Source organism: Aethalodelphis obliquidens, unplaced genomic scaffold (genome assembly GCF_003676395.1).
Source record: "Aethalodelphis obliquidens isolate GAN/ISIS:26980383/991018 unplaced genomic scaffold, ASM367639v1 scaffold14, whole genome shotgun sequence".
Classification (NCBI taxonomy): Eukaryota; Metazoa; Chordata; class Mammalia; order Artiodactyla; family Delphinidae; genus Aethalodelphis; species Aethalodelphis obliquidens.
This window is the reverse complement of record NW_020837958.1, coordinates 4,722,089-4,743,973: the sequence shown is the minus strand read 5'-3', so window position 1 is coordinate 4,743,973 and position 21,885 is coordinate 4,722,089. Positions and strand designations below refer to the sequence as shown.

The 21,885-nt window shown below is 50.7% G+C and overlaps 1 protein-coding gene across 1 annotated transcript in view; it reads left to right on the top strand.

Moving 5' to 3' along the window:
• The window catches only part of LOC113624787 (zinc finger protein 862), an 82,432-nt gene that overhangs the window by 30,565 nt on the left and 29,982 nt on the right, over positions 1–21,885 (top strand). The window contains exons 2-4 of the mRNA XM_027114921.1: positions 3,958–4,082; positions 4,437–4,540; positions 5,127–5,389. Coding sequence (XP_026970722.1) covers positions 3,964–4,082; positions 4,437–4,540; positions 5,127–5,389 — 486 coding nt within the window. The 5' untranslated portion in view covers positions 3,958–3,963. The remainder of the gene's footprint in view (positions 1–3,957; positions 4,083–4,436; positions 4,541–5,126; positions 5,390–21,885) is intronic.

Genomic DNA, 21,885 nt, shown 5'->3' with positions numbered 1-21,885 from the left:
CTCCTCTCCCTCTTCCCCTCCAGCCTTTATTGCCTTACTATTGCCTACTTCTCCCTCCTTTCCTTCCCCCCCAGTCTCTCTTCCCTCCATCCCCCCTCTCCTTTCTCTTCCTGCTCACCCCCTTGCCTCTGGCAGCCAGTTTAGAGCCAGTAAGGGATTAATATCCCTTACAAACCCTTAGCACTTGGCTCTTTCCAAGACCTTGACCCAGCCTTTGTCTCAGTGATTTCTCTGGGGCAATTTTGATTATTTCCATTTTACCAAGGAAGACACTAAGGCCTAGAGAGTTGAAGTCATATGCCCATGGTTGCACAGCTTATACTTTACACTTACTATCAAATCCAGGCTCCAGGCCTCAGGAGTCTAATCCCATCACACTCTCACTGTCCCTCACTGCCTCTCGATGCCAGCCTCCCCCACCTTGCCTGGCAGAGGTCACGAGAAAGTACCCCATGAAGAGGGTTCAAAACAGTAACCCACCCACCCTATCTCCCCCTCTGAGGTCTCTTACAGAGTTGAGATACTCAAAGGGGCCAGAAGAACATATTGGTGGGAGACAGTGAGTTATGACGGGTGATTGGGTATGAATTAACTTGGCAAACATTTATTGAGAATATGCTATGTGATAGGCAAGGCTGAGACCCGGGTAAGGAAAGCAAGGCACCTAGGGGTGCAAAATTGAAGGAGGCACTCAGTCTCAGGTGCCAGCCCTGCAAGCGCATGACCCTGAGAATGGGTGCCTCCTTAAAGTTCATGCCCTAGCATATGGCTTGTCTTTCACTTGTTCTGCCCTGACGTCAGGCACTCACTGTTACAAGTGCTGGCCATTCAGTGGTGAGCAAAAAGGCCTGCCCTCTGCCCTTGGGGAGCTTCTAATCTATTATGGGAAACAGGTATTCATCAAATAATCATACTGACAGAAGACTGCTCTAAGAGTGACAAGTGTCATGAGGAAAGGGACATGGGGCTAGAGAGGGTATTATGGATGGGGGGACAGTGAGGGCTGAAGAATAGGTAGGAGTTTTCCAGGTGTGCTCCAGGTGGAATACACAGCAAGTTCACAGGCCCCCCTGGCAGGGTGGAGCATGGCATACAGGTGAAGCCGGGGGAGGGCAGAGGGGCTAGAACAGGAGAGCTCAATGCAAAATGGTCCCGAGCGGTCAGTTCCTATGATAGTGGCAGAGTCTGCAAATGACTGACTTAAAATAAATCCAATCCAAAGGAGAGAATTCAAAGCCACTCCTTAATGATGTCACACATACCCATCTTCCTGATGAGCTTTACTCAGTGGATGTATAGAGACGGTGCCTAGCTCCCTAGCTCCCTCCAAACACGTCTCTGTCTGTTTAATACAGCAACGTCTGTGATAGAATCTAATACTTGACACATTTTCGCGATGAAGAAATGGAAGCACAGAGAAGTTAGACAGCCTGCTGCCCAGGTCAGCTCGGGCTGTCATAACAAAATGCCATAAACTGGGTGGCTTACACACCAGACACTTATTTCTTACAGTTCAGGAGGCTGGGAAGTCCAAGATCGAGGTGCTGGCTAATTTGGTTCCTGGTGAAAGCTCTCTTCCTGGCTTGCAGACTATTGCCTTCCTACTGTCCTCACCTGGTGGAGAGAGAGGGGGCGCTCTGGTGTCTCTTCCCCTTAAGGGCACCAGCCTTATTAGATTAGGGCCCCATCCTTGTGACCTCATTTAACCTTTATCACCCCCTTGCAGGCTCTGTCTCCAAATACAGGCACACTGCAGGTTAGGGCATCCAACATAGGGATTATGGATTTTTTTTTTTTTTTTTTTCTGAGGGGGCACATACAAACATTCAGTCCTTAACACCTGCCTGGGGTCACAGAGCCAATAGCTGGCATTTGAACACAAGCAGTGGGCTCTAGGAGCCCAGGCTCCTAAACTCTAGACCAGCTGCCTCAGGATGTGTTGCGTATAAATGTTGTCCATGCGGTTGAGAAGTGCTCCTTAGGGCAGGGCTGTTGTGACTGGTTATAAATCCTCTGGGTCCTGCCCCCACCTGGCAGCTGCACCTATGGGCTGAGTCCTGAACCCACCCCAGGGTGATTCGGGTGATACTTCTAGAAGAAGACTGGACTGAGGGTGTGGCGTGAAAGTGAACCAGTCCTGAAACAAAACGCTTACATTTCGGGGTCCTGCTGTTTCCCATTTACTCAGAGGAGGCCCTAGGCTCCAGTGCAGACTTCGCCAGGAATGGGCTGCGTGACCTTGGGCGAGTCACTGGACGTCTTCCAGCTCTAGGTTCCTGCCTCGCTGACTCCCAACCCCTGCCCACCTCACGGGTGGCTTGGGGGCCATTTCGTGGGCTATGAGGTCAGCCAAGCACCAACCTTGGGGCCCCTCGCAGACGCCGGTCCCCACCCTAGGCCGCGCAGGTGGGGAAGGGGCGGGCTTGCGGTGCGTGGCCGGCGACTTGGGTGTCGCTGGCGCTCTGGCCGCGCCGCAGGCCGCGCTGCCGCCGTGCCGAGTGGGCTGCGGAGGCTGGGAGGGCGCGCGGTGGGCCGTGGGGCCCAGCCTCCCCGGCGCTATCATCCTCACCAGACGCCCGCGAGGCGCCCCCTGGCCCGCGTGGGGGCCGAGGCCCGCGGGAGGGGCTGGAATTCCTCCCAGGCGGGGCCCCCTCCCGGGCGCCCGCTTCCTCTCGCTCCCCGCGCGCCCCCCTCCCGGCCGCCAGCCAACTGCGTGCCCCCGGGGCCGGCAAGAAGCCACATGCCCCCGCAAGGAATGCCGGGCCTGGCGGGCGGGGGGCGGGCGCTGGGCAGGGCCGGGCTGGGCAGGGAGCGCCCCGCCGGGAAGGTTGGTGAGAGGGAGAGAGCGAGCCCGCGCCCTCCCCGGCCCCCCGCGCCGCCCCTGCTCCCGGCCGGTGCGCAGTGCCGGCCGGATCTCGGGATCTCACACTTTCCCAGCCGGACACGCAGCCGGGATGACCCGCGGGCTTCAGGAGCTGGGGGTCCCAGGGGGGGCGGTGGGGGGCTGGGGCGGGGCTTCTCGGCCCGGCCCGGGCCTCCCCCGCCCCCCTCCGCGCGCCCCCAGTCCCCGCCGGCTCGGAGAAGGGGGCAGGCCGTCACGTTTCCCCACACCCCTCCCGCTGCCGGCGGCTTTGGGGCCCCGGTGGGGAGCAGGGGGCTGATTAGCCGAGGAGCAGGGGTGTGGCCAGCGGGGCCCCGGGTAGTGAGTCACACACGCTGCTCGCCCAGTCCGGGGGCCGAGCGCGCTCCCAGCCCGAGCTGAGCGCTGTTCTGGCCAGAAGAGTGTCCCCGGGCTTGGCATGAGGACCCTGGGGTGCCAAGGGAGGGGCTGAAGCCCAGCGCGGTGGTGGAGGAGGGCGGTAAGCTGCGGGCTAGGGAGACTCCCCTAGAGAGAGCTGGGTGGGGCTTGGAGTCAGGGCCGGCCCACACGGGGACCCCCAGGCCCCGCCTGTACCTGCTCTGAGCTGGCGAAGCGAGCCTGGCTGCATTCCCTGGAAGCCCCTGGGTGAGGGGCTGTGCAGCCAGGCGCGCTCGGGCCCCATTTCATCTGCCTGCCCCCTTTGGCCCCAGCTGGACTTGAGTCGATCCCTCCCCTGCTCCCCATTGCAGGGTTTTGTGCAGAGGCTCCTGTGGGTCCCTCGTACCCTTTGCCCTTTGGTCTTGGGGTACAGGCTGTGCTTCTCAGCCCTGCCTCCTGGCCTGAGCTACTCCCGGCCCCTGACCCCATGGGGCTGGTGGCTCCAGTCGTCCCCAGGACCAGCCCGGGATAGAAATGGCATTTCCTCTTGGCTGGGCTACAGCTGTTTTTGTTGTCTGTGTTCTCAAGCGCTTCCTCTGGGGATGGCAGGGAGGGTAACCAGACTCCAGGAGACCCCCGCTTGCCCTCTCTGCCACTCACCCCTCTTCCCCTGTCTCTTTGATCCTCTTCCTGTGGTGGTCCCGCCTTCGCGTCCCCAGGACAGAATGACTGAGAACATGAAGGAGTGCTTGGCGCAGACCAAGGCAGCCGTGGGGGAGATGGTGACGGTGGTGAAGACAGAGGTCTGCTCACCGCTCCGCGACCAGGAGTATGGCCAACCCTGGTGAGGCCCCAATGTGGGGACAGGCGAGGGAGAAGGGGGGGAGCATTGCTGGGCTGGGTTGATGGGAGACCCTGGGAAGACATCCCATGCTTTACTCATCTTCCATACTCTGCTCTGGGCAACTCCTAGGACCAGGGGTGAGCACAGGCTCTAGAAAAACCCAAGTAGTGGCCCAAGAAAGTCTGAACCCAGGTCTCAGGACTCCTACCTTTCCACTACCCACTGCACTGAACAAGCAGGTGGGCTGGGGTTCCTCCACCTGCCTCACATCCGGTCACGTCCTCGGTTTCCCTGCCCAGCAGCCTCTCACTCTGATCGCTTTGTGCTTTCTCTACTGGCCCCTGTCCTGGCCAGCTCTAGGAGACCAGACCCCTCCGCCATGGAAGTGGAGCCCAGGAAACTGAAGGGGAAGCGTGACCTCATCATGCCCAAAAGCTTCCAGCAAGTGGACTTCTGGTGTAAGTGGAGCTTGGGGCTACTCTTGGCCACTCTGCGTGCCCTTCACCGCCCCCCCACCCCCCCTCCATCCCATCTCTGCTTAGGGAATTTGCAGTGAGAATACTGAAGATAGACACTCACCTATTATGTACCAGACACAGGTCCAGGCCTCAGTTAATCCTCACCATTAGCCACTGAGGTGTCCATTATTTGGTCCCATTTTCCAGGGGAGGACACTGAGACTGGGTGAGGGTTAAGTACCACCTGCGTCAGGTCCCACAGCTCACAGATGCACAGCTGCAATTCAAACCCAGACCTATTTGACTCCAGTCATGATCTTTCTTCTATTTTTTCAAACTGGCTTCCTTGGTGTTGGTGGGTGTGTCCTTTGAGTCCCCAGGGAGGGGAGTGAGTTATCACTACTGAAGACTCCGGGGCCTGTGACTGGCTGGGGTGGAGCCAGGGCTGGGACTCTCGAGTCCCATGCTGTGTACTTTCCACTGGCTCACGCTGTCCTCAGGGTGGGCCTCCCATCAGCCCCTCAGCCACCTCCATGGGGGTCCTACCTCCCAACTGAGGCTCTCTTTCCTCTTTCCATCCCTCCAGTCTGCGAGTCCTGCCAGGAGTACTTTGTGGATGAGTGCCCGAACCATGGTCCCCCGGTGTTTGTGTCCGACACGCCGGTGCCTGTGGGCATCCCAGACCGGGCGGCCCTCACCATCCCCCAGGGCATGGAGGTGGTCAAGGAAGCCAGTGGGGAGAATGACGTGCGTTGCATAAATGAGGTCATCCCCAAGGGCCACATCTTCGGCCCCTATGAGGGGCAGATCTCCACCCAGGACAAATCAGCTGGCTTCTTCTCGTGGCTGGTGAGTGTCTCCTGGGCTGTGCCTCGGAAAAGGGTGCCACGAACATGGAAGGAAACCAGCAGGGGGAGCCATACGCTGGCCCAGCCTGGCCCAGAGCTTTTCTGCCATCACTCCTGGACCCGTGGATGATGGATCTTGCTGTCCCCTTGCCCCTGTGACCCTTGGTAGCCAAGGGCCATGCGGAGGAGCCCCATCTGGCAGTAGTCAGTGGAATCAGTGGTGGGGCAATTTCTCCATGAATCCTCGTGCGTGTGTCTGGCGGGCCATTCTATGACATTTATGAAGGGTTTACCCCAGCCCTCCTCTGGAGTGGGTGACCTGGAGCATAGCATGACGTTCAGCTAAAAAAGCAGTGATATCCGATGCTAGAGGGAAAGCTTCCAACAAGACAGGCACGGCCCCTGCCCTCTGGGAGTGGACAGTCTGGTGGGGAGCACAGGCAGTGAACGAATACATGCGCATGTGACAAATTACTACTGAAGGGGGAATACAGGATGCTCTGGGTACACAGGGAGATGGCAGCGTTCACAGAGCTCTGGGATTTGGGGCCTGGAGCCTGAGTTCATCATGTCAGCCAGGTTTGCTAATTACTATCTAATGTGACCTTGGATGAGTCATTGAACCTCTCTGTGCCAGGATAATCATAGCTGATGGTGAAGATGAAGTGAGTTAATGCTGCAAAGTTCTTAGAATCGTGCTTGCCTTTAGTAAGCATGCAGTGACTGTCAGCTATTATTGTTGTTCTTGGCCTACTTGAGGGGTTTGGTCAAGACTTCCTCTGGTCTGAGACTTGAAGAATGAGTAGCAGTTAGTAGAAGGGGGATGGAAAAATGCTCCATGTAGGCAGAACAGCTGAGAGAGAGGAACCTAAGAAGTCCGGTGGGGCAGCAGCAGTGAGCCTGAGTGGCAGAGTGGCGAGAATTGGCAGGAGAGGGAGGTGGGAGCCAGATCATGCTGTGTTTCATAGGCCGTGACAAGTGCATCCTTCATCCTGTGGGTCAGGGGAAGCCACCGGAACGTTTCAAGCAGAGGTGTGATGTGGTAGGTTGCAGAATGGAGAATTGGGATTCTAGGTAAAAGGCTGGAGTGGGAGTTCGCATCTGGAAAGATGGTGGCTTAAACTCAAGTGCTAAAGGTGGGCACGTTTGAGAGATTTAGGGGGGAGAATCCCCAAGATTCGTTGATAGACAGGATGTGAAGGTGAGGAAGAGGGGTTTTCAGATTGGAAAATTATCAATGATGACTTTCAGGCACCAAACTTGACCACAGATAGGGGGACATGGGACAGTAGAGAGAGGCAGGCTGGGGGTAGGAAGATGATTCATTTATCTTTAAATAAACACCTCTTGAAGGTCTGCTTTGTGTCAAGCACTGGGCTGGCTCTAGGGACACAATGGTGGACCAGATCAGACATCATCCTGCCCTCATAGAATTTACTGTGGGGAAGATGGAAGAAATTAAAGAATAAGATAAGCATCAATAAATGTAACATTATGGGGCTTCCCTGCTGGCGCAGTGGTTGAGAGTCCGCCTGCCGATGCAGGGGACACGGGTTCGTGCCCCGGTCCGGGAAGATCCCACGTGCCGCGGAGCGGCTGGGCCCGTGAGCCATGGCCGCTGAGCCTGTGCGTCCGGAGCCTGTGCTCCGCAAAGGGAGAGGCCACAACAGTGAGAGGCCCGCGAACCGCACAAATAAATAAATAAATAAATAAAAATAAATGTAACATTATGGCTCTGAAAGGTAATGGAGCGACAGTGGGGCCAGGAGTCGGGGAAGGCTTGCTAACAGTTGAGCTGTGATTGAAGGAGGAGAATTCCCACCGGGTGATGCTTGGTGAGGGGCATCAAGATGGATGGAGCACCATGAGCAAAGGTCCTGTGGCAGAAGAGAGCACGTTTGAGCAACTGGGCGGTCAGTGTGCCCGGAGTGCAGCAAACGTGGGCCTGGAAGAGACAGCGGCTGGGTCACGTAGGGCCCAGTGGGCCAGACTGGGACTTCCGTTCTCCATTTTAAGAACAGCGAAAAGCTCTCATTTATGTTTTGAAAGGGTGACTTTGGCTGCAGGCTGGAGAACTGATGGGGTGGAGGCATTGGTCAAGAATGGACGTCTGCACCCCAGTCGGAGGACTGTGTTCGTTCTTGAAGTCGGTGACGGTGGAGGGTTGAGCTAGGGTGGGGCAGAGACATGGAGACAAGTGAACTGGTTTGTGAACTACTTCAGAGATGAAAGAGATTTGACTTGGGAAGAGACCTATTGGCCCAAGTAAGGGAAAGGGAAGTGTCATGAACAACTCCTGCAGTGTTCCTCTCCCTACAGGTCAGGAATGGTGAATTTCTGTGAGAAATAGGGAACGCCAGAAGGGGACTGGGTTGAGGGGAAGATCCTGATTTTGGTTTGGGGCTTGTTGAGTTTGGAGCGATGCCTTGGATATCTTGTTGAGTGATGCCAAGATATCCAAGTAGTGATATCAACTAGGCAGCTTTATATATATGGGTTCAGAGCTTGGAAAGGACGACTGGAGATGTTACTTCATGAGTCACCTGTGCATAGGTGATCCGTGGGGCCAGAGGGCTGGAGGGCAGCCCCCAGGGAGAACAGGCTGAGCGAGAGGTGCAGCAGCCTAAGGACTAAGCTTTGAGGAACTTCAACGGTGAGCGGTACAGCAGGGGAGCTCGATCCTGCAGGGGAGCCAGAGCAAGAGTGGCCTGGGGTGGGAAGGCCAGAGTGTCCAGCAATGTCCAGCTCTGCTGAGAAGCCAAGCAAGAGAAGGGCTCGAAAGCATTTACTGGATTTAGTGCCAGGGAAGTCACTGGTGACTTTAGCAAGAGCTGTTACTATAAGCCAGTGGTTGTCAACCTGGGGCAATTTATACCCCCCGCCCCCTTTCTGGGGTAGTTGGAAATGTCTGGATGGTTTTTTTTTTTTTTGCCATCACAACTTAAGATGGAGACATGCTACTGGCATCTAGAAGTAGGAGGCCAGGGATGCTGCTAAACCTTTTATAATACATAGGACAACCTCCTACAACAAAGAATGATCTGGCCTCGGTTGTCAACAGTACCAGGGCTGAGAAATCCTGCAGAAGAGTAATGAGATGGAAACCTCATTAGAATGGAGGTGACTGGTGTAGTCACTTCTCAGAAGTTTGATTAGAAATACGTGGAGGAGAGAGACAGGAAGGGTGATGGCTGAGGGAAGACTGGGGTCAAGGGAGTTTGTTAATGAGACATTAACTTCCTTAAAAAACCCAGTGGAGGGAGTCCTGCTGAAGAAATGATTGAATATACAGTAGAGATAAGGCGTGATGGGTAAGCTTTTATATTACCTAAGAAGGTTCACATGGAGACACTGGCTGTAGAAAGGAGGTGGGCCAACATTTTGTCTGTCCCTGGAGGGATATCCTGGAGATTTGGAGCAGGTGAAGGGAGGTGACTATAGTAGGCAAAACAATGGCTCTCCAAAGATGGCCATGTCCAGATCCCTGGAACTTGTGAATGTGTCATCTTACATGGTAAAAGGAACTTTGCACACGTGATCAAGTTAAGGACCTTGAGATGGAGAAATCATCTTGCCTTATCGGGGTGGGCCCACTGCAGTTACAAGCATCTTTATGAGAGGGAGGCAGGAGGGTTAGAGTCAGAGAGAAAAGATTGGAAGACCCTATGCTGCTGGCCTTGAAGATGGAGAAGGAGCTAAGGCCTGCAGAGTCTACAAAAGGCCAGGAAGCAGATTCTTCCCTCAAGCCACCTGAAAAAAACTCAGGCCTGCCAACACCTTGATTTTAGGATTCCTTACTTCCAGAAAAGGAAGACAATAAATTTGTGTTGTTTTCAGCCACCGTGTTTGTGGCCGTTTGTTACAGCCGTAGTAGGGCACTAATCCGGTGGGCTTGTGTTTGGGGGGACGTCTGCTAAAATGTGCAGAGAGGTGGTAGCCTGAGACTGAGGAGAAGGCGAGTTCAGGTTGGGATGGGTAGAGATGGAGATGCCCTCGAGATGCCCAGGTGGCGCTGTCCCGAGGCACGTCGGTGTGTGTGGGTCAGTAGCCGAGGGCAGATGCCTGCGTATGGAGGGAAAACCAAGCATATAAATATACGCAGCTGAGCCCTGGGAAGGGTCGAGCAGTGGGGTCAGTGCTGCAGAGGGCGAGAAGCTTGAGGATCGAGAGCCCATTGGCACACGGGTCTTGGTGTCCTCGGCAGGGGCAGTTTCACGGGTGGAAGCCACATTGCCGTGGATCGAGATGTGAGTGGGAGGTGAGGAGGGGGAGCCAGCAAGGGTGATTGGCTTGTTTTCAAAGTCTGGCTGCTCGTTGAGCAATTATTATATGCCAGGTGTATACCACATTCTCCCTCAAAACAGTCCCACAGGTGGAGGTGGCTGCCCTTCTCGTTCAGATAAGGGAACCTGGGACTGAAGAGGTCAAGCAAGCAGCCCCAACTCCCGTAGCTGGTACCTGGCAGACCTTGGGTTCCTTCAAAGACAGCATCCCTCCATGATGCCTGGGGCTTTAAGGAGTTCCATCATGGGGAGACGTGCCTAAGGAGGGGGAGCAGTGAATGTGGTTATGTGTCCAAATTCAATCTATCCTCACAGACACAGAGCAACTCCCATGCACTGGGCACTGAGCAGGAAGTTCTGGAGGTAACACAAATACAAGAAGTTTGATCTCTGTTTTTGGGGTTTTTTTTTTTGCGGTACGCGGGCCTCTCACCGCCGTGGCCTCTCCCGTTGCGGAGCACAGGCTCTGGACACGCAGGCTCAGCGGCCATGGCTCACGGGCCCAGCATGTGGGATCCTCCCGGACCAGGGCACGAACCCTCGTCCCCTGCATCGGCAGGCGGACTCTCAACCACTGCGCCACCAGGGAAGCCCTGCTCTCTGTTTTGCAGAGCCTTTGGTTCAGCCACAGGGAGCGGGGACTGAGGTAGATGGGAAGGCAGGAGGCCTATTCCCGACCCAGAGTTTTGCTGGTGATTGTGGTGCTGCAGTAGGCTGTAGGGGTAGGCAGAAGGGGAGTTGGTTTTGGCTGGGCAAATTGGGGATGGGTTTTGAAGGATGGGTAGGAGTTCAGCAGAGGAGGCTGATGCCTTCTCAGCCTGCAGGAAAATCTCAGGGGAGAAAAATCTAGCGTCATGCCCAGGGAAGGGCTAGTAGGGTCCCCTTCTTTCCCATCAGAGTCTACCCTTTGGGACAGCCCAGCCGGGAAAGGTTGGAGTCTCTAAAGCAGATAGCTTCCCCAGGTTCATGGCCTGGCATGGGTCCGGGTCCAGAGAAAAGGGATAATAGGAAGCTCTGGAGTTTGCAGCGTGATCATAGACCAGCTCCATCTGTTCGTGGCCTGTCGTTCAGGGGCAGGGCCAGAGGCAGCAATGTTGCTTCTTGGAGGTTCCTTCCACGGGCCTCTGAGCTGCGGCATACGCATGGGTGCAGGGACAGTATGGCTGGAGGTCGCAGGACCACGTGGAGGCTTTGACCTTTGTGATGCAGAGAAGTGAGAGGCGTTGAAGCCTGTGTGTGTGTGTGTGTGTGTGTGTCTGTGTGTCTGTCCTCAGTTGCAGCCTCAGCTGGGGAAAAGCAGGAATGAGGAACAGCTCTGCCTGCTCAGACGATGGGTTGGCTGAATGGTGCGAGGGGGGGAAAGGTGGGCTAAACCATGGCCCTGACTTTGGACCAGGATCCGGAAACTCCACATCCTAAATAAACTGCATTCATCTGTCAAATCCTGTCCCAAAGCTATACTTGTCTGTTCTTGACCTTCTGCCTGCCTTCCAAAGCTCTGGCCTCCATCCAACACAACACATTTCCTTCCATAACTCAGTATATAGAGTCCCCTCCAGCAGAAACGATGGTGGTGCTGTAAGGATAAGCATAGCCGTTAATGCTTATTGAGCGCCTACTTCGTGTCTGGGTCTGTACTCAGCACTTCACAGGATGGTCTCATTTGGTCCTAGCGATGCCCCTGTGGAGCAGGTATTGTTCTATCCATTGCACAGCTGAGAAGACTGAGGCCTGGAGAGGATGAGTCATTCTGCACAAAGCTAAACGGCTAGTGAGTAGCTGAGCTGGGGTCAAACCTGGGCAGTGTGCCTCCAGAACCCACCTTCTCATTCGGCCTCCTGGTCCTCTCCACCTGCCTTACTTGTCGGGCCTATGCCTACATCCTGGCCTTGGTCGACTCTGTTCCACTCATCCTTCCTGCCCAGTACAAGGTCCCTCTCCACCTCCCCTCAACCTGGAGGAAAGCTGGTCCTGCAGGGACAGGTCCCGGGTTTAGATGAACCAAATGGCCATTTCCACTTTGCATCTCTCCTTCATGGCCTGGCCTCCTTGGAAGGAGTTTTGCTCTCACTTCTGACTGTTTAGAAAAGAAATTCCACTTCCTCTGCTTACTCATCTCACTGGAAATCACAGACTCCATAAGTCATTGCCAAGGTTGCCAGGCTGCCCTCAGGCACTGCAGGCCAGAGACGATGCTGCAGGCATGAGATGCTTGGGGAGCGCCAGGCAGCCATATGGTTTGGTAAGAGGCAGAGAAAGAGGAGGCCAGCACAGGGTTTCTGTTTCAGCTTTTCACTGAGACCCAGTCTGGTTCCAGAAGGGATTTAGGGCAGCCTAGCGGCATATATCAAATATAACATGATAGCATATTAAAACTGAGAGAGAGAGAAGAAAGAAAAACAAGGGTGGAGACCCTAAATGGAGCCAGGAATGAGGCTAAAAATGCATACCATAATGACCTGTGCGTGCACTTTTAGCTATAGAAGGTCCCAGTCCAGCAGCCACTGGGAAAAGGCAAGCCTGCTTAGCTACCAGTACTTTCTGGCCATAACTCGAGAAGTCCCAGGTAGCTCCCGAGGAGGTCTCCTTTTCTGGGTAGAGACTGGATGGGAGATTTCCCAGGCCTCCTTATAGAGAGGACACTGTGTGGTGGGATTGTTCCCCCGCAGTCAGCCAGCCTCTCTGCCTGCCAGGCTCCTACTGTTCTGGGGAGAAGCAGACGTGAAATGGGGTTTCAGTGTTTTCCATTTCAGCTTCCATCGTAAAAATGGAGATTTATTTTAAAACTTGAAATTGGATGTGCAAAAGCTCATGACGCCCTCCAGAACAGAGTCTGAGAAATCCCGAGTAGCTGGGATAGATGAAGTGTTGAGCAGACAGTTGCAACAGTGCAAGATGTCAGCGGGAGCAGGGGGTGGGGTGGGGCTCAGAGAAGGGAAGAACAAGGGGCTGGTCCAGGAAGAAAAGAAGGCCCATTTGAAACAGGTTGGGCTTCTGTGTGTGTGTGAGAGTCTGAGCAAGTGAGTTTCGTGCTTATTTGTTAATTTCTATTAACTCTTTATTCTGAAAATTTCAAACTCTACAGAAGTATGAGAATAGTATGATCAACAGCCACACACCCTGCATCTAGATTCGCCCGCTGCTAACATTTTATAACAATTGCTTCAGTCTCTCTCCATATATCTACCTATAGGCACGTGCACGCACGCGTGCGCGCACACACATTCTTTTTCGTTTGGTTTTTCTGAACTGTTTGAGACGTAGTTCCAGACATCAGGCTTCACGGGCTATGCAGTGTCTGTCACCGCTACCCAGCTCTGCCTTTGTACCATGAAAGCAGCCGTACACAGCACATGAATGAATGAGCGTTGCTGGGTTCCAATAAAACTTTATTTGTAAGCACTGACATGTGAATTTCATATAAGTTCAAATGAAATTTGAGTTTCACAAGTTTTGAAAATCAAACAAATGAAATTACACGAAAAAAAATTTTTTCAATTATTAAAAAAACAACAAGCAAAACCACACTTAGCTCACAGGCTGTATAAAAATAGATGAGGAGCTGGATTTGACCTGCCGGCAGTAGTCTGCTGACCCCTGTCCTGTATAATCACAATATAATTATTATATTCAGGAAATTTAACCATGGATACAGTACTGTCTCAACTACAATCCATATTCAGATTTTCCCAATTGCCTTGCGTAACGGCCTTGGTACTTTTCCCTCCATTCAGGACCCGCTCAAGCATCACACATTGCATTTACTTGTCATGTCTCATTAGTCTCCTTTATTCTAGAACAGTTTCCCTGCATTGTGTTTTCTCTTTCACGATATCGCTGCTTTGGAAGAGTTCAGGACAGTTGTTTGTAGAACGTTCCACAGTTTAGATTTGTCTGATTGTTTCCTCATGATAGGTTCAGATTATAGATTTTTTGGCACAGAGGGTGTTTTGTCTTTCGCACTGCAGATAGCAGGAACACGTGACGTCCGTTTGTCTTCTCTTTAACCCAGTGCTTTTAGCAACTATTGATGATTCTTGCCTGTATCAATTATTTTTCATGGTTCAAAATGATTTGTAACCATTCCTTCTACACTTATGACTTGACATTCTTCTGTTAGGAAAAAAAGTGCTCAACTTTCTCCCCCACCCCATTCCTTAAAGTTATTTTTAGTATCAGTATGGACTCAAGGATTCTTTTTTTTCTTCAGTGTGTTCTAGTCCATTCCCGTCATTATTCATTTTGAGCTTTAAATTGCCCTAGATGTGGCCAACAGGAACCCGTTCAGACTGGCTTCTTGTCCTTCTTTTAGTATTTCCTTACTTCCTGTGCAAAGAAGTTCTTTTTTTTTTTTTTTCCATGGCACGTGGCATGCAGGTTCTTTAGTTCCCTGACCAGAGATCAAACCCGTGCCTCCTGCAGTGGAAGCTCAGAGTCTTAACCACTGGACTGCCAGGGAAGTCCCAAAGAAGATGTTCTAGCCATCTCTCTTAGGAGCTCTAATTTGCTTTAGTGAGAAATGGTATTTAGAATTCAAATCTCTGGGCACTAGGTGTGTGCATTGCTCCTGGGGTGTCCTTGCTTCTAAGCCTGAACTAGGTTTTGAGGGATGTGTTGAAGTGAGTGGCCAACAGAGTCAGGAAATGAGGGAACACGGAATCACAAGCAGTGGGCATAACATGTGCAAAGGCCCAGGGACACATGTGTAAGTTGAGGTGTGGAATGGTAATGGGGTATAGCAGAGGTACAGGATGTGCTTAGAAGGAAAAGTGGAAGATGATGCTAGAAAAAAGTTGCTTTCCTCATGTTCTAAGATGTTATGGATCTTAAAACACTATTGATTCAATATCAGCTTTCCCAGGAATAAAAATATGTACCTCAACCCTAAGATTCCTCTTAATATCAGAAGCATTAAATGGCTTGGCTTGTATAACTTTTATAAATGCTGGTAGTTTGGTTACTGAATCATGAACCAAACCAAAGATATCCCCCCCCCCAACCCCAAATATAATATGCTAGTGAACTAGTTTTGGCTGGAACTGAGTCTTTAATTCTCAAACTCTATTATATGGAACAAAAATAAAGCATGAAAAACTATTCTGAACTCTTCTGAATTTTCACTATAAGCCGGCTTCTAACTTGACCTTCAACATTCCTTGTCTCCGCAGCACTTGCACTGCAGTTGTGTTTCGCACTTTTGTTATATTGAGGCCGCTTTTTAAAATATATGTATATATTTTACTATATTTACCGTGCTGTACATCACATACCCAGGAGTAATTTATTTTGACCACCCTTCCTGCATTTTGACAACACCCCACCTCCCGCCTCTGGCAATCACCCGTTTTCTGTATCTATGAGGTCAGGGTTTGTTTGCTTGTTGTTTTAGATTCCACATATAAGTGCGATCATACGGCATTTGTCTTGATCTCACTTGTCTTAGCACAATGCCTTCAAGGCCCATCCATGCCATTGCACGTGGCAGGATTTCCTTCCTTTTTATGGCTGAAAAATATTCCCTTGTATATCTATCCACATATTCTTTATCCGTTCATCCGTTGATGGGCACTTAGGTTGTTTCCATTTCTTGGCTGTTATACATAATGCTGCAGTGAACATGGGGGTATAGATACCTTTTTGTGTTAAGTTTCCATCGGTTAAATACCCAGAAGTGGGATTAGTGGATCATATGGCAGTTCTATTTTTCATTTTTTAAGGAACCTCCATACTGGTTTCCATACTGGCTGCACCAATTTACATTCCCAAAACAGTGCTCAAGGGTTCCCTCTTCTCCACATCCTCGTCAACACTTGTTATCTCTTGTCTTTTTGGTGAAAGCCATTCTGAGAGGTGTGAACTGGTGTCTCGTTGTGGTTTTAACTGCATTTCCCTGATGACTGGTGATGTTGAGCATCTTTTCATGGGCACTTTGGTCAGGTGTCTGACTTTTATTCTTTATGGGGTCCCAGTGTTACATTAATTTTATTCTAAAGTTACTTTAAAAGGTTTAAACATAAAAAACTAGATAAACACATTTCTTATAGCTTTTAAACAACTATAAAACCGAGACAGACTTAAAAATATAAAGTGAACAGAACTATACAAACCAACATAATTCAAATGAACAAAATCAATGTCCTGTGTTGGATAATGTGTTACTGAAACTAACGTGCTGTTTATAGGGTGAATACTACTTAGACACGGCTTCTTCCGCATTGGGCATGCCTGTGCTTTTGTGTGCCACGCGACACTTTTCTTCGTTTGTCTCTGTTTAAAACACTGGGAAATCTTTCATTAATGCAACTGCCACGATGTGTCTTAGTCTTTGCCAGAATGCATCATTTCTATATTAAACTTGGTATCTGTTCTTTTTTCATCGGCTCATGGCAAGTAGTCATAATTGGTGTTGTACAGTCAGCTGTGACAATGGGACAAGCAGTGGAATAGAATGGAGCTCTGTAAACTTTTTGTGTTAAGGGACCAGATAGTAAGTATTTTAGGCTTTGTGGCCCATACCGTGTCTGTCACACTACTCAATCCTGCCATTGCGGTGTGAGAGCAGCCGGAGGTGTGTGCATTCTAGTAAGACTTTGTTTATGGAGACCGAAATGTGAATTCCGCGTAATTTTCACATGATGAAATAGCCTTCTTTTGATTTATTTTCAACCATTTAGAAATGTACAAACCATTCTTAGCTGGTGGGCTGTACAAAACAATTGGGGGGTGCTGGATTAAGCCTGCAGGCCCTGGTTTGCTGACCCCTGGCGTATAGAACAACAGCCATTTAGCCCTGCTCGGGTATCTGCTGGCTGATTGCAGATCCTCATTGATTCTGGTGTGTCCACTGGTTCCCTGCGGTTGGGCTGATTTAGTTGGGCTTGGCTGCTCACCGAGGCCCAAGTCTGCTCCAAGTGTGTCTGTTCTGGGCCCAGACTGAAGAGGCGGAGGCTCCCTGGGGAAGCTCTTCTCATCCCGGAGGCAAGCCCACCCTCACAAGCACGTTTCAAGCCCGTGTCCGCATCGTGCGTGTTAACACCCCATTGGCCAAATAAGTCACGTGGCTGAACCCAAGGTCAAGGAGTGAAGAAGTATGGGCCACCTGTAAGACAGAGTCTAGTGCAGAGTCACACGGCCAGGGTGATAGGGAGGGGCGAGAGCTGCGCCAAGAATTCAGCCTACCACGGGTGCCAACTCAGTCACAAGCACAATACTCCTTTTTAATTTTTTTTTTGGCTGCGCGATAGGGCTTGCGGGATCTTCATTCCCAGATCAGGGATCTAACCCAGGCCCCCTGCAGTGGAAGCACGGAGTTTTAACCACTGGACCACCAGGGAGTTTCCACAAGCACAGTACTCTTGTGGGGCAGAAATCTCATGGGGATTCCCATGTATTGATTTTTTTTTTTTAAGGAAAGCATTGAATTAAACATTCTTAGAACTTTTGGATCTTGAGAACATATCCAAAGACCCGACTTTGAGAAACACTCATCTCTAGTGAACTTTCTGGCTTTAACAATAGGGGTTTGGGGGTTTCCTGGTATTTGAAAATTCCTCCAGGAGAAGTCTTGTCTGATTTATACCCTCAGAGCCAAATTCAGCACCACTTAAACCCCGGTGGGTCCTCAGCAAATGCTAGTTAGGGTTGGTGGGCAAGCATCATAATAATAGCAACAACAATTGCTGTTGTTCGTTGGGCACTGAAGGATTTGTGTGGCTTAATTCTTGTATCCTCACAACCGTTCTATGGGATAGGTGTTATCATCCCCCTTTTACAGATTGGGAAACTGGGGCTTAAAGGGCCAGGTTACTTGTCTGAGGCCATGCAGTGTGGAAGCAGGTCTCCGAACCAAAGCTTGAGCTCCTAATCTCCAACCCCGAATGTGACTGTCTAGATGCCCACGTGACGTCTGTCGGTCTTCCCACTGCCACGGACACACCCTTTTCTCTGGGGAAGGCTTTTCAAGCCAGTGACGTAAGGTCGTTTCCTTTTCCTTGTCTGATGGCTGCTGAAGGTTTGGCAGGTATTTTAAACTGCTTTATTGAGATGGAAGTCATGTACCACACGATTCACCCATTTAAAGTATCGTTCAATGGTCTTCAGTGTATTCCCAGATATGTGCAGCATCACCACAGTCAGTTTCAGTACATTTTCATCACCTCAGGAAGTAACTCCATCCTTTAGCTGTTACCCGCCTCTTCTCTTCTTTCCCTTCCAGCCCTAGGCATCCACTACTCTACTCTTTGTCTCTATCAATTTCCCTATTCTGGACTTTTCATGTGAACAGAATCAATCATATACTGTGTGGTCTTCTGTGACCAGCTTCTTTCACGTGGCTCAATGTTTTCAAGGTGTGTGTCCGCGTTGTAACAGGTATCGTTCCTTTTTATGGCCGAATAATATTCTACTGTGTGGATATACCACGTTTTGTTTATCTGTGCATTCTTGCACGGACAGTTAGGTTGTCTCCACCTTTTGGCTATTATGAATAATGCTACTGTAAACACTTGTGTACAGGTTTCTGTGTAGACATATGTTTTCCCATCTCTTGTGTCTGTGCTTCAGAATGGAACTGTTGGGTCATATGGTAACTCTATGTTTAATTGTTTGAGGAGCTGCCAGACTGTTTCCGGAGTGACTGGACCATTTTACATTCCCACCGACAGTATATGAGGGCTCTGATTTCTCTCTTCTGATTTCCAACATTTACTGTTACCTGCCTTTTTGATTCTAACCATCCTAGTAGGTGTGAAGCGATATCTCCTTGTGGGCCTTTGGGTTTTTTCTCTGCTTTTTTCTGTCTCTTGTCCATTTCACTGGTTATTAGGGAGAGTTGCCCATGATGGGTGTGCAGGTTGTGTTCTGAATAACCCCACGGGGTGAGTTTCACACCTGTTCTGTCACCACCTCCCTCTGCCTTGTTAACCAGGAAGACCTTTCAGGTCTGTAGCATGATGTATAAAGTTTGTTGCTCGCTAATTTCTGTCTGACAGCATGCCCATTCTTATTTGCATTTTTGCTGCCTCCCAGATGGGCACATTCTCCTGGCTATCTCCCCCACCCTTGCCCCAAGACCCTCACGTCAGGCATAATGAAGAGACAGGATTCAGGCCAGTTTCCTGACCCCGCTCCTCAAGTCCTGGTCCAAGGGCTCATTTCATCAGTTTCACCAACAGCCAGATTTATTACCAAGGAGAGTGAGGCTGAGTGTTCAGGGTAGAGGGTGCTCGTTTCTGTGGGTGCCTTTTCCAGACAGAGCAGAGGGACTTGGGAAAGGAAGAGCTGCACTGGTGACGGGGCTCTGGACTCGCATTCCTCCCGCTTGAAAGAAGCGTGTTTGGGGCTGGTCACCGTTTTCTCTGAGCTCTAGTTTTCTTACCCATCAGATGGGGATGCACAGTCTAATGGAACGTACCCCATGAGCTGCTATTGTTCATGCTTGTCGCGTGCCTGGTGTGTAGTAGGTGATAAGCACGTTGCAGCTGTATTATCTCCAGTTAGCTTCACGTGGGTTTCAGGACCGGCTGGGGGTGATGAGTGAAATTACAGTTGTAAAACCTGGATGTGGAATTTGGGATTGTATGTAAACATGCCTCATTTACCAGGTCTCCAGGGCCTTTTTGAAATTTGATAAATAGAATAATGAAAGGAAGTACGTACAGTTGTTCCTCAGAATCGGCAGGGATTGGTTCCAGGGGCCTCCATGGATACCCAAATCCATGGGTGCTCAAGTCCCTTCTCTAAAATGGTGCAGTGTTTGCATATGACCTACACATATCCTCCTGTGTATTTTAAATCATCTCTAGAATACTTATAATACCTAATACAATGTAAATGCTATGTAAATTATTGTAAATGCTATGTAAATAGTTTCTGGTGTGTGGCAAATTTAAATTTTGCTTTTTGGAACTTCTGGAAAAAAGTTTTAAAAATAGTTTTGATCCTTGGTTGGTTGACTCCGTGGGTGTGGAACCCGCAGATACATAGCGCTGACTGTACTAATTCCATCATCGGTTAAATGGTGGTGCGGGAGGTGTGGGGCTGGGTTAGATCATGGTTCTTGAGCCTTCTTGAGTCACCTAGGGGGTTATACTCATATGCTCATATACTCATATACCTAGGGGGTTATACTCATATGCTCATATACTCATATACCTAAGGGGTTATACTCATGTACTCATATACCTAGGGGGTTATACTCATGTACTCATATACCTAGGGGGTTATACTCATATACTCATATACCTAGGGGGTTATACTCATGTATATTCATAAAATGCTATGCACATTTTAAGGGACTGCCCCCCATTCTCCTGGCCAAAGTCCATCCATAGACACCAAGTTAGGAACCCAGGCCCTGAATAATCTCAGAGGCCCCCTTTCAATTTAAGCGTTCTTCATTCCGTGTTTCTGGGCATAGCAGGAGCCAGCGTTCAAGTTCAAGTTCAGGCCGGCCTCTTTATCTCTCTACATTTCAGCTAGCCAGCCTGGGAAGTGGCCGGGGACTGAGGTGATGCCGCCTGCCTCCTGGGCTTCTGGGAGGAGCATCTGAGACATGTGAAAGAGCTTTGTCAACTGTCAGTGGCTTCACAAATCGTTTTTGTAACCGCTTTGCTCTAAGAGGAGTTGCAGAGCTGAAAATCAGAACGTTTTATGGATTCGTTGGGTTCCTGGAAAGTTGCAGGCAAATCAGGTCTTTAAAAATCCAGTCTTGGGCTTCCCTGGTGGCGCAGTGGTTGAGAGTCCGCCTGCCGATGCAGGGGACGCGGGTTCGTGCCCCGGTCCGGGAAGATCCCACATGCTGCGGAGTGGCTGGGCCCGTGAGCCATGGCTGCTGAGCCTGCGCGTCCGGAGCCTGTGCTCCGCAACAGGAGATGCCATAACAGTGAGAGGCCCGCGTACCGCAAAAAAAAAAAAAAAATCCAGTCTTGCCAGCACCTGGTTATTTAGAGGAGTCCAACAGTGAATCCTCGATTGTGGCAGACGTTCTGCCGCAAAGCAGAATGTTCTTCCCTGTTAAAATGCCGACCTTCGCATCAGTATGCGAAAGATAATGATTTGCTCAAACCAGCAGCAAAGCTGGAAGTCCACCGGAGAGGGCCCAGGACACGATCCTGGTTGATTCTGATGAGGTCATTTGGGGGAGCCTGGGGTGACATCCATCACTCTGCAGAGCGCTTAAGAGCAAGGGCCGTACCTGCAGAGTCTAAACTCTAGCTGCCCCACACATTTCCTTTGTGGCCTCAGGCAGGTTGCCTACTGGGTCTGAACCTCAGTTTCCTAGTCTGTAAAATGGAGATAATAGTTGTAGCTACCTTCATAGAGTTGTGAGAATTCATGAGATCAGAGTACTTGGCACAGTAAAATTGCTCCATCAATGGCAGCGGGTGACGTTTTATTATTGATGTCTCTGTTAATTATTACCATGGTCAGAAATAGTGTTCTAGTCCACATGGACCCACCTTATGTTTTTTTATATTATTTTCTGAGGATCGGTCCACATAGCATCATAAAATTCTTAGACAGAATTTTATACGTCATTTAGGACAGACTTCCACTCAGTGGGGAAATTCTTTCTTCCGCTTCCCTGACAACGAGTCATCCTGCTACTGCTTAAATACTTCCAGTAACAAGAAACTCACCACCTCACAAGGCTTCTTGTTCCATTGCAGGACGGTTTTGCATGTTAGAACGTGTATCTTAGGACCGTTCTGCATGCACATTCCTCGCGCCAAGTTCAGGCCTGTGTCCTCTAAGTGGTCCTGGTTTTGCCTGCCGTCCCCCACATTGTGGTCCTTCCCACATTTGATGACGGCTCTGCTTTCTCTAGCCTCTTCTTCTCCAGTCTAAGGGACCCTCTTACCATGCAGGTCGTCCTTTTCTGGTCAGGCCCAGGTTATCAAAGTCCTTCTCACATCACAGTGTTCAGAGTCTGGGCTGGTCCAGGAAGTGCTGGGTTCAGGAGGCCAAGGAATCGACCTTGAAGGATGAGGCAAAGGAGGATGCTGGGAAACCAGTGTTCTTGGGCTTGGTCCTGAGCATCTGGCCCTGACCGGGCCTTCGTGGACCATCTCAGTCGCAGGACTTGAGGCCCACAGCCCGCTGTCTACTCGGATGGCAGGGCTAATCAATAACATGTGATGTGCCCTAAATACCCTCCGTGATCCTACGCGCCCCCGCTTCCTCCACCTAGAACCCCCTCGCCCTCTTCTTCTCC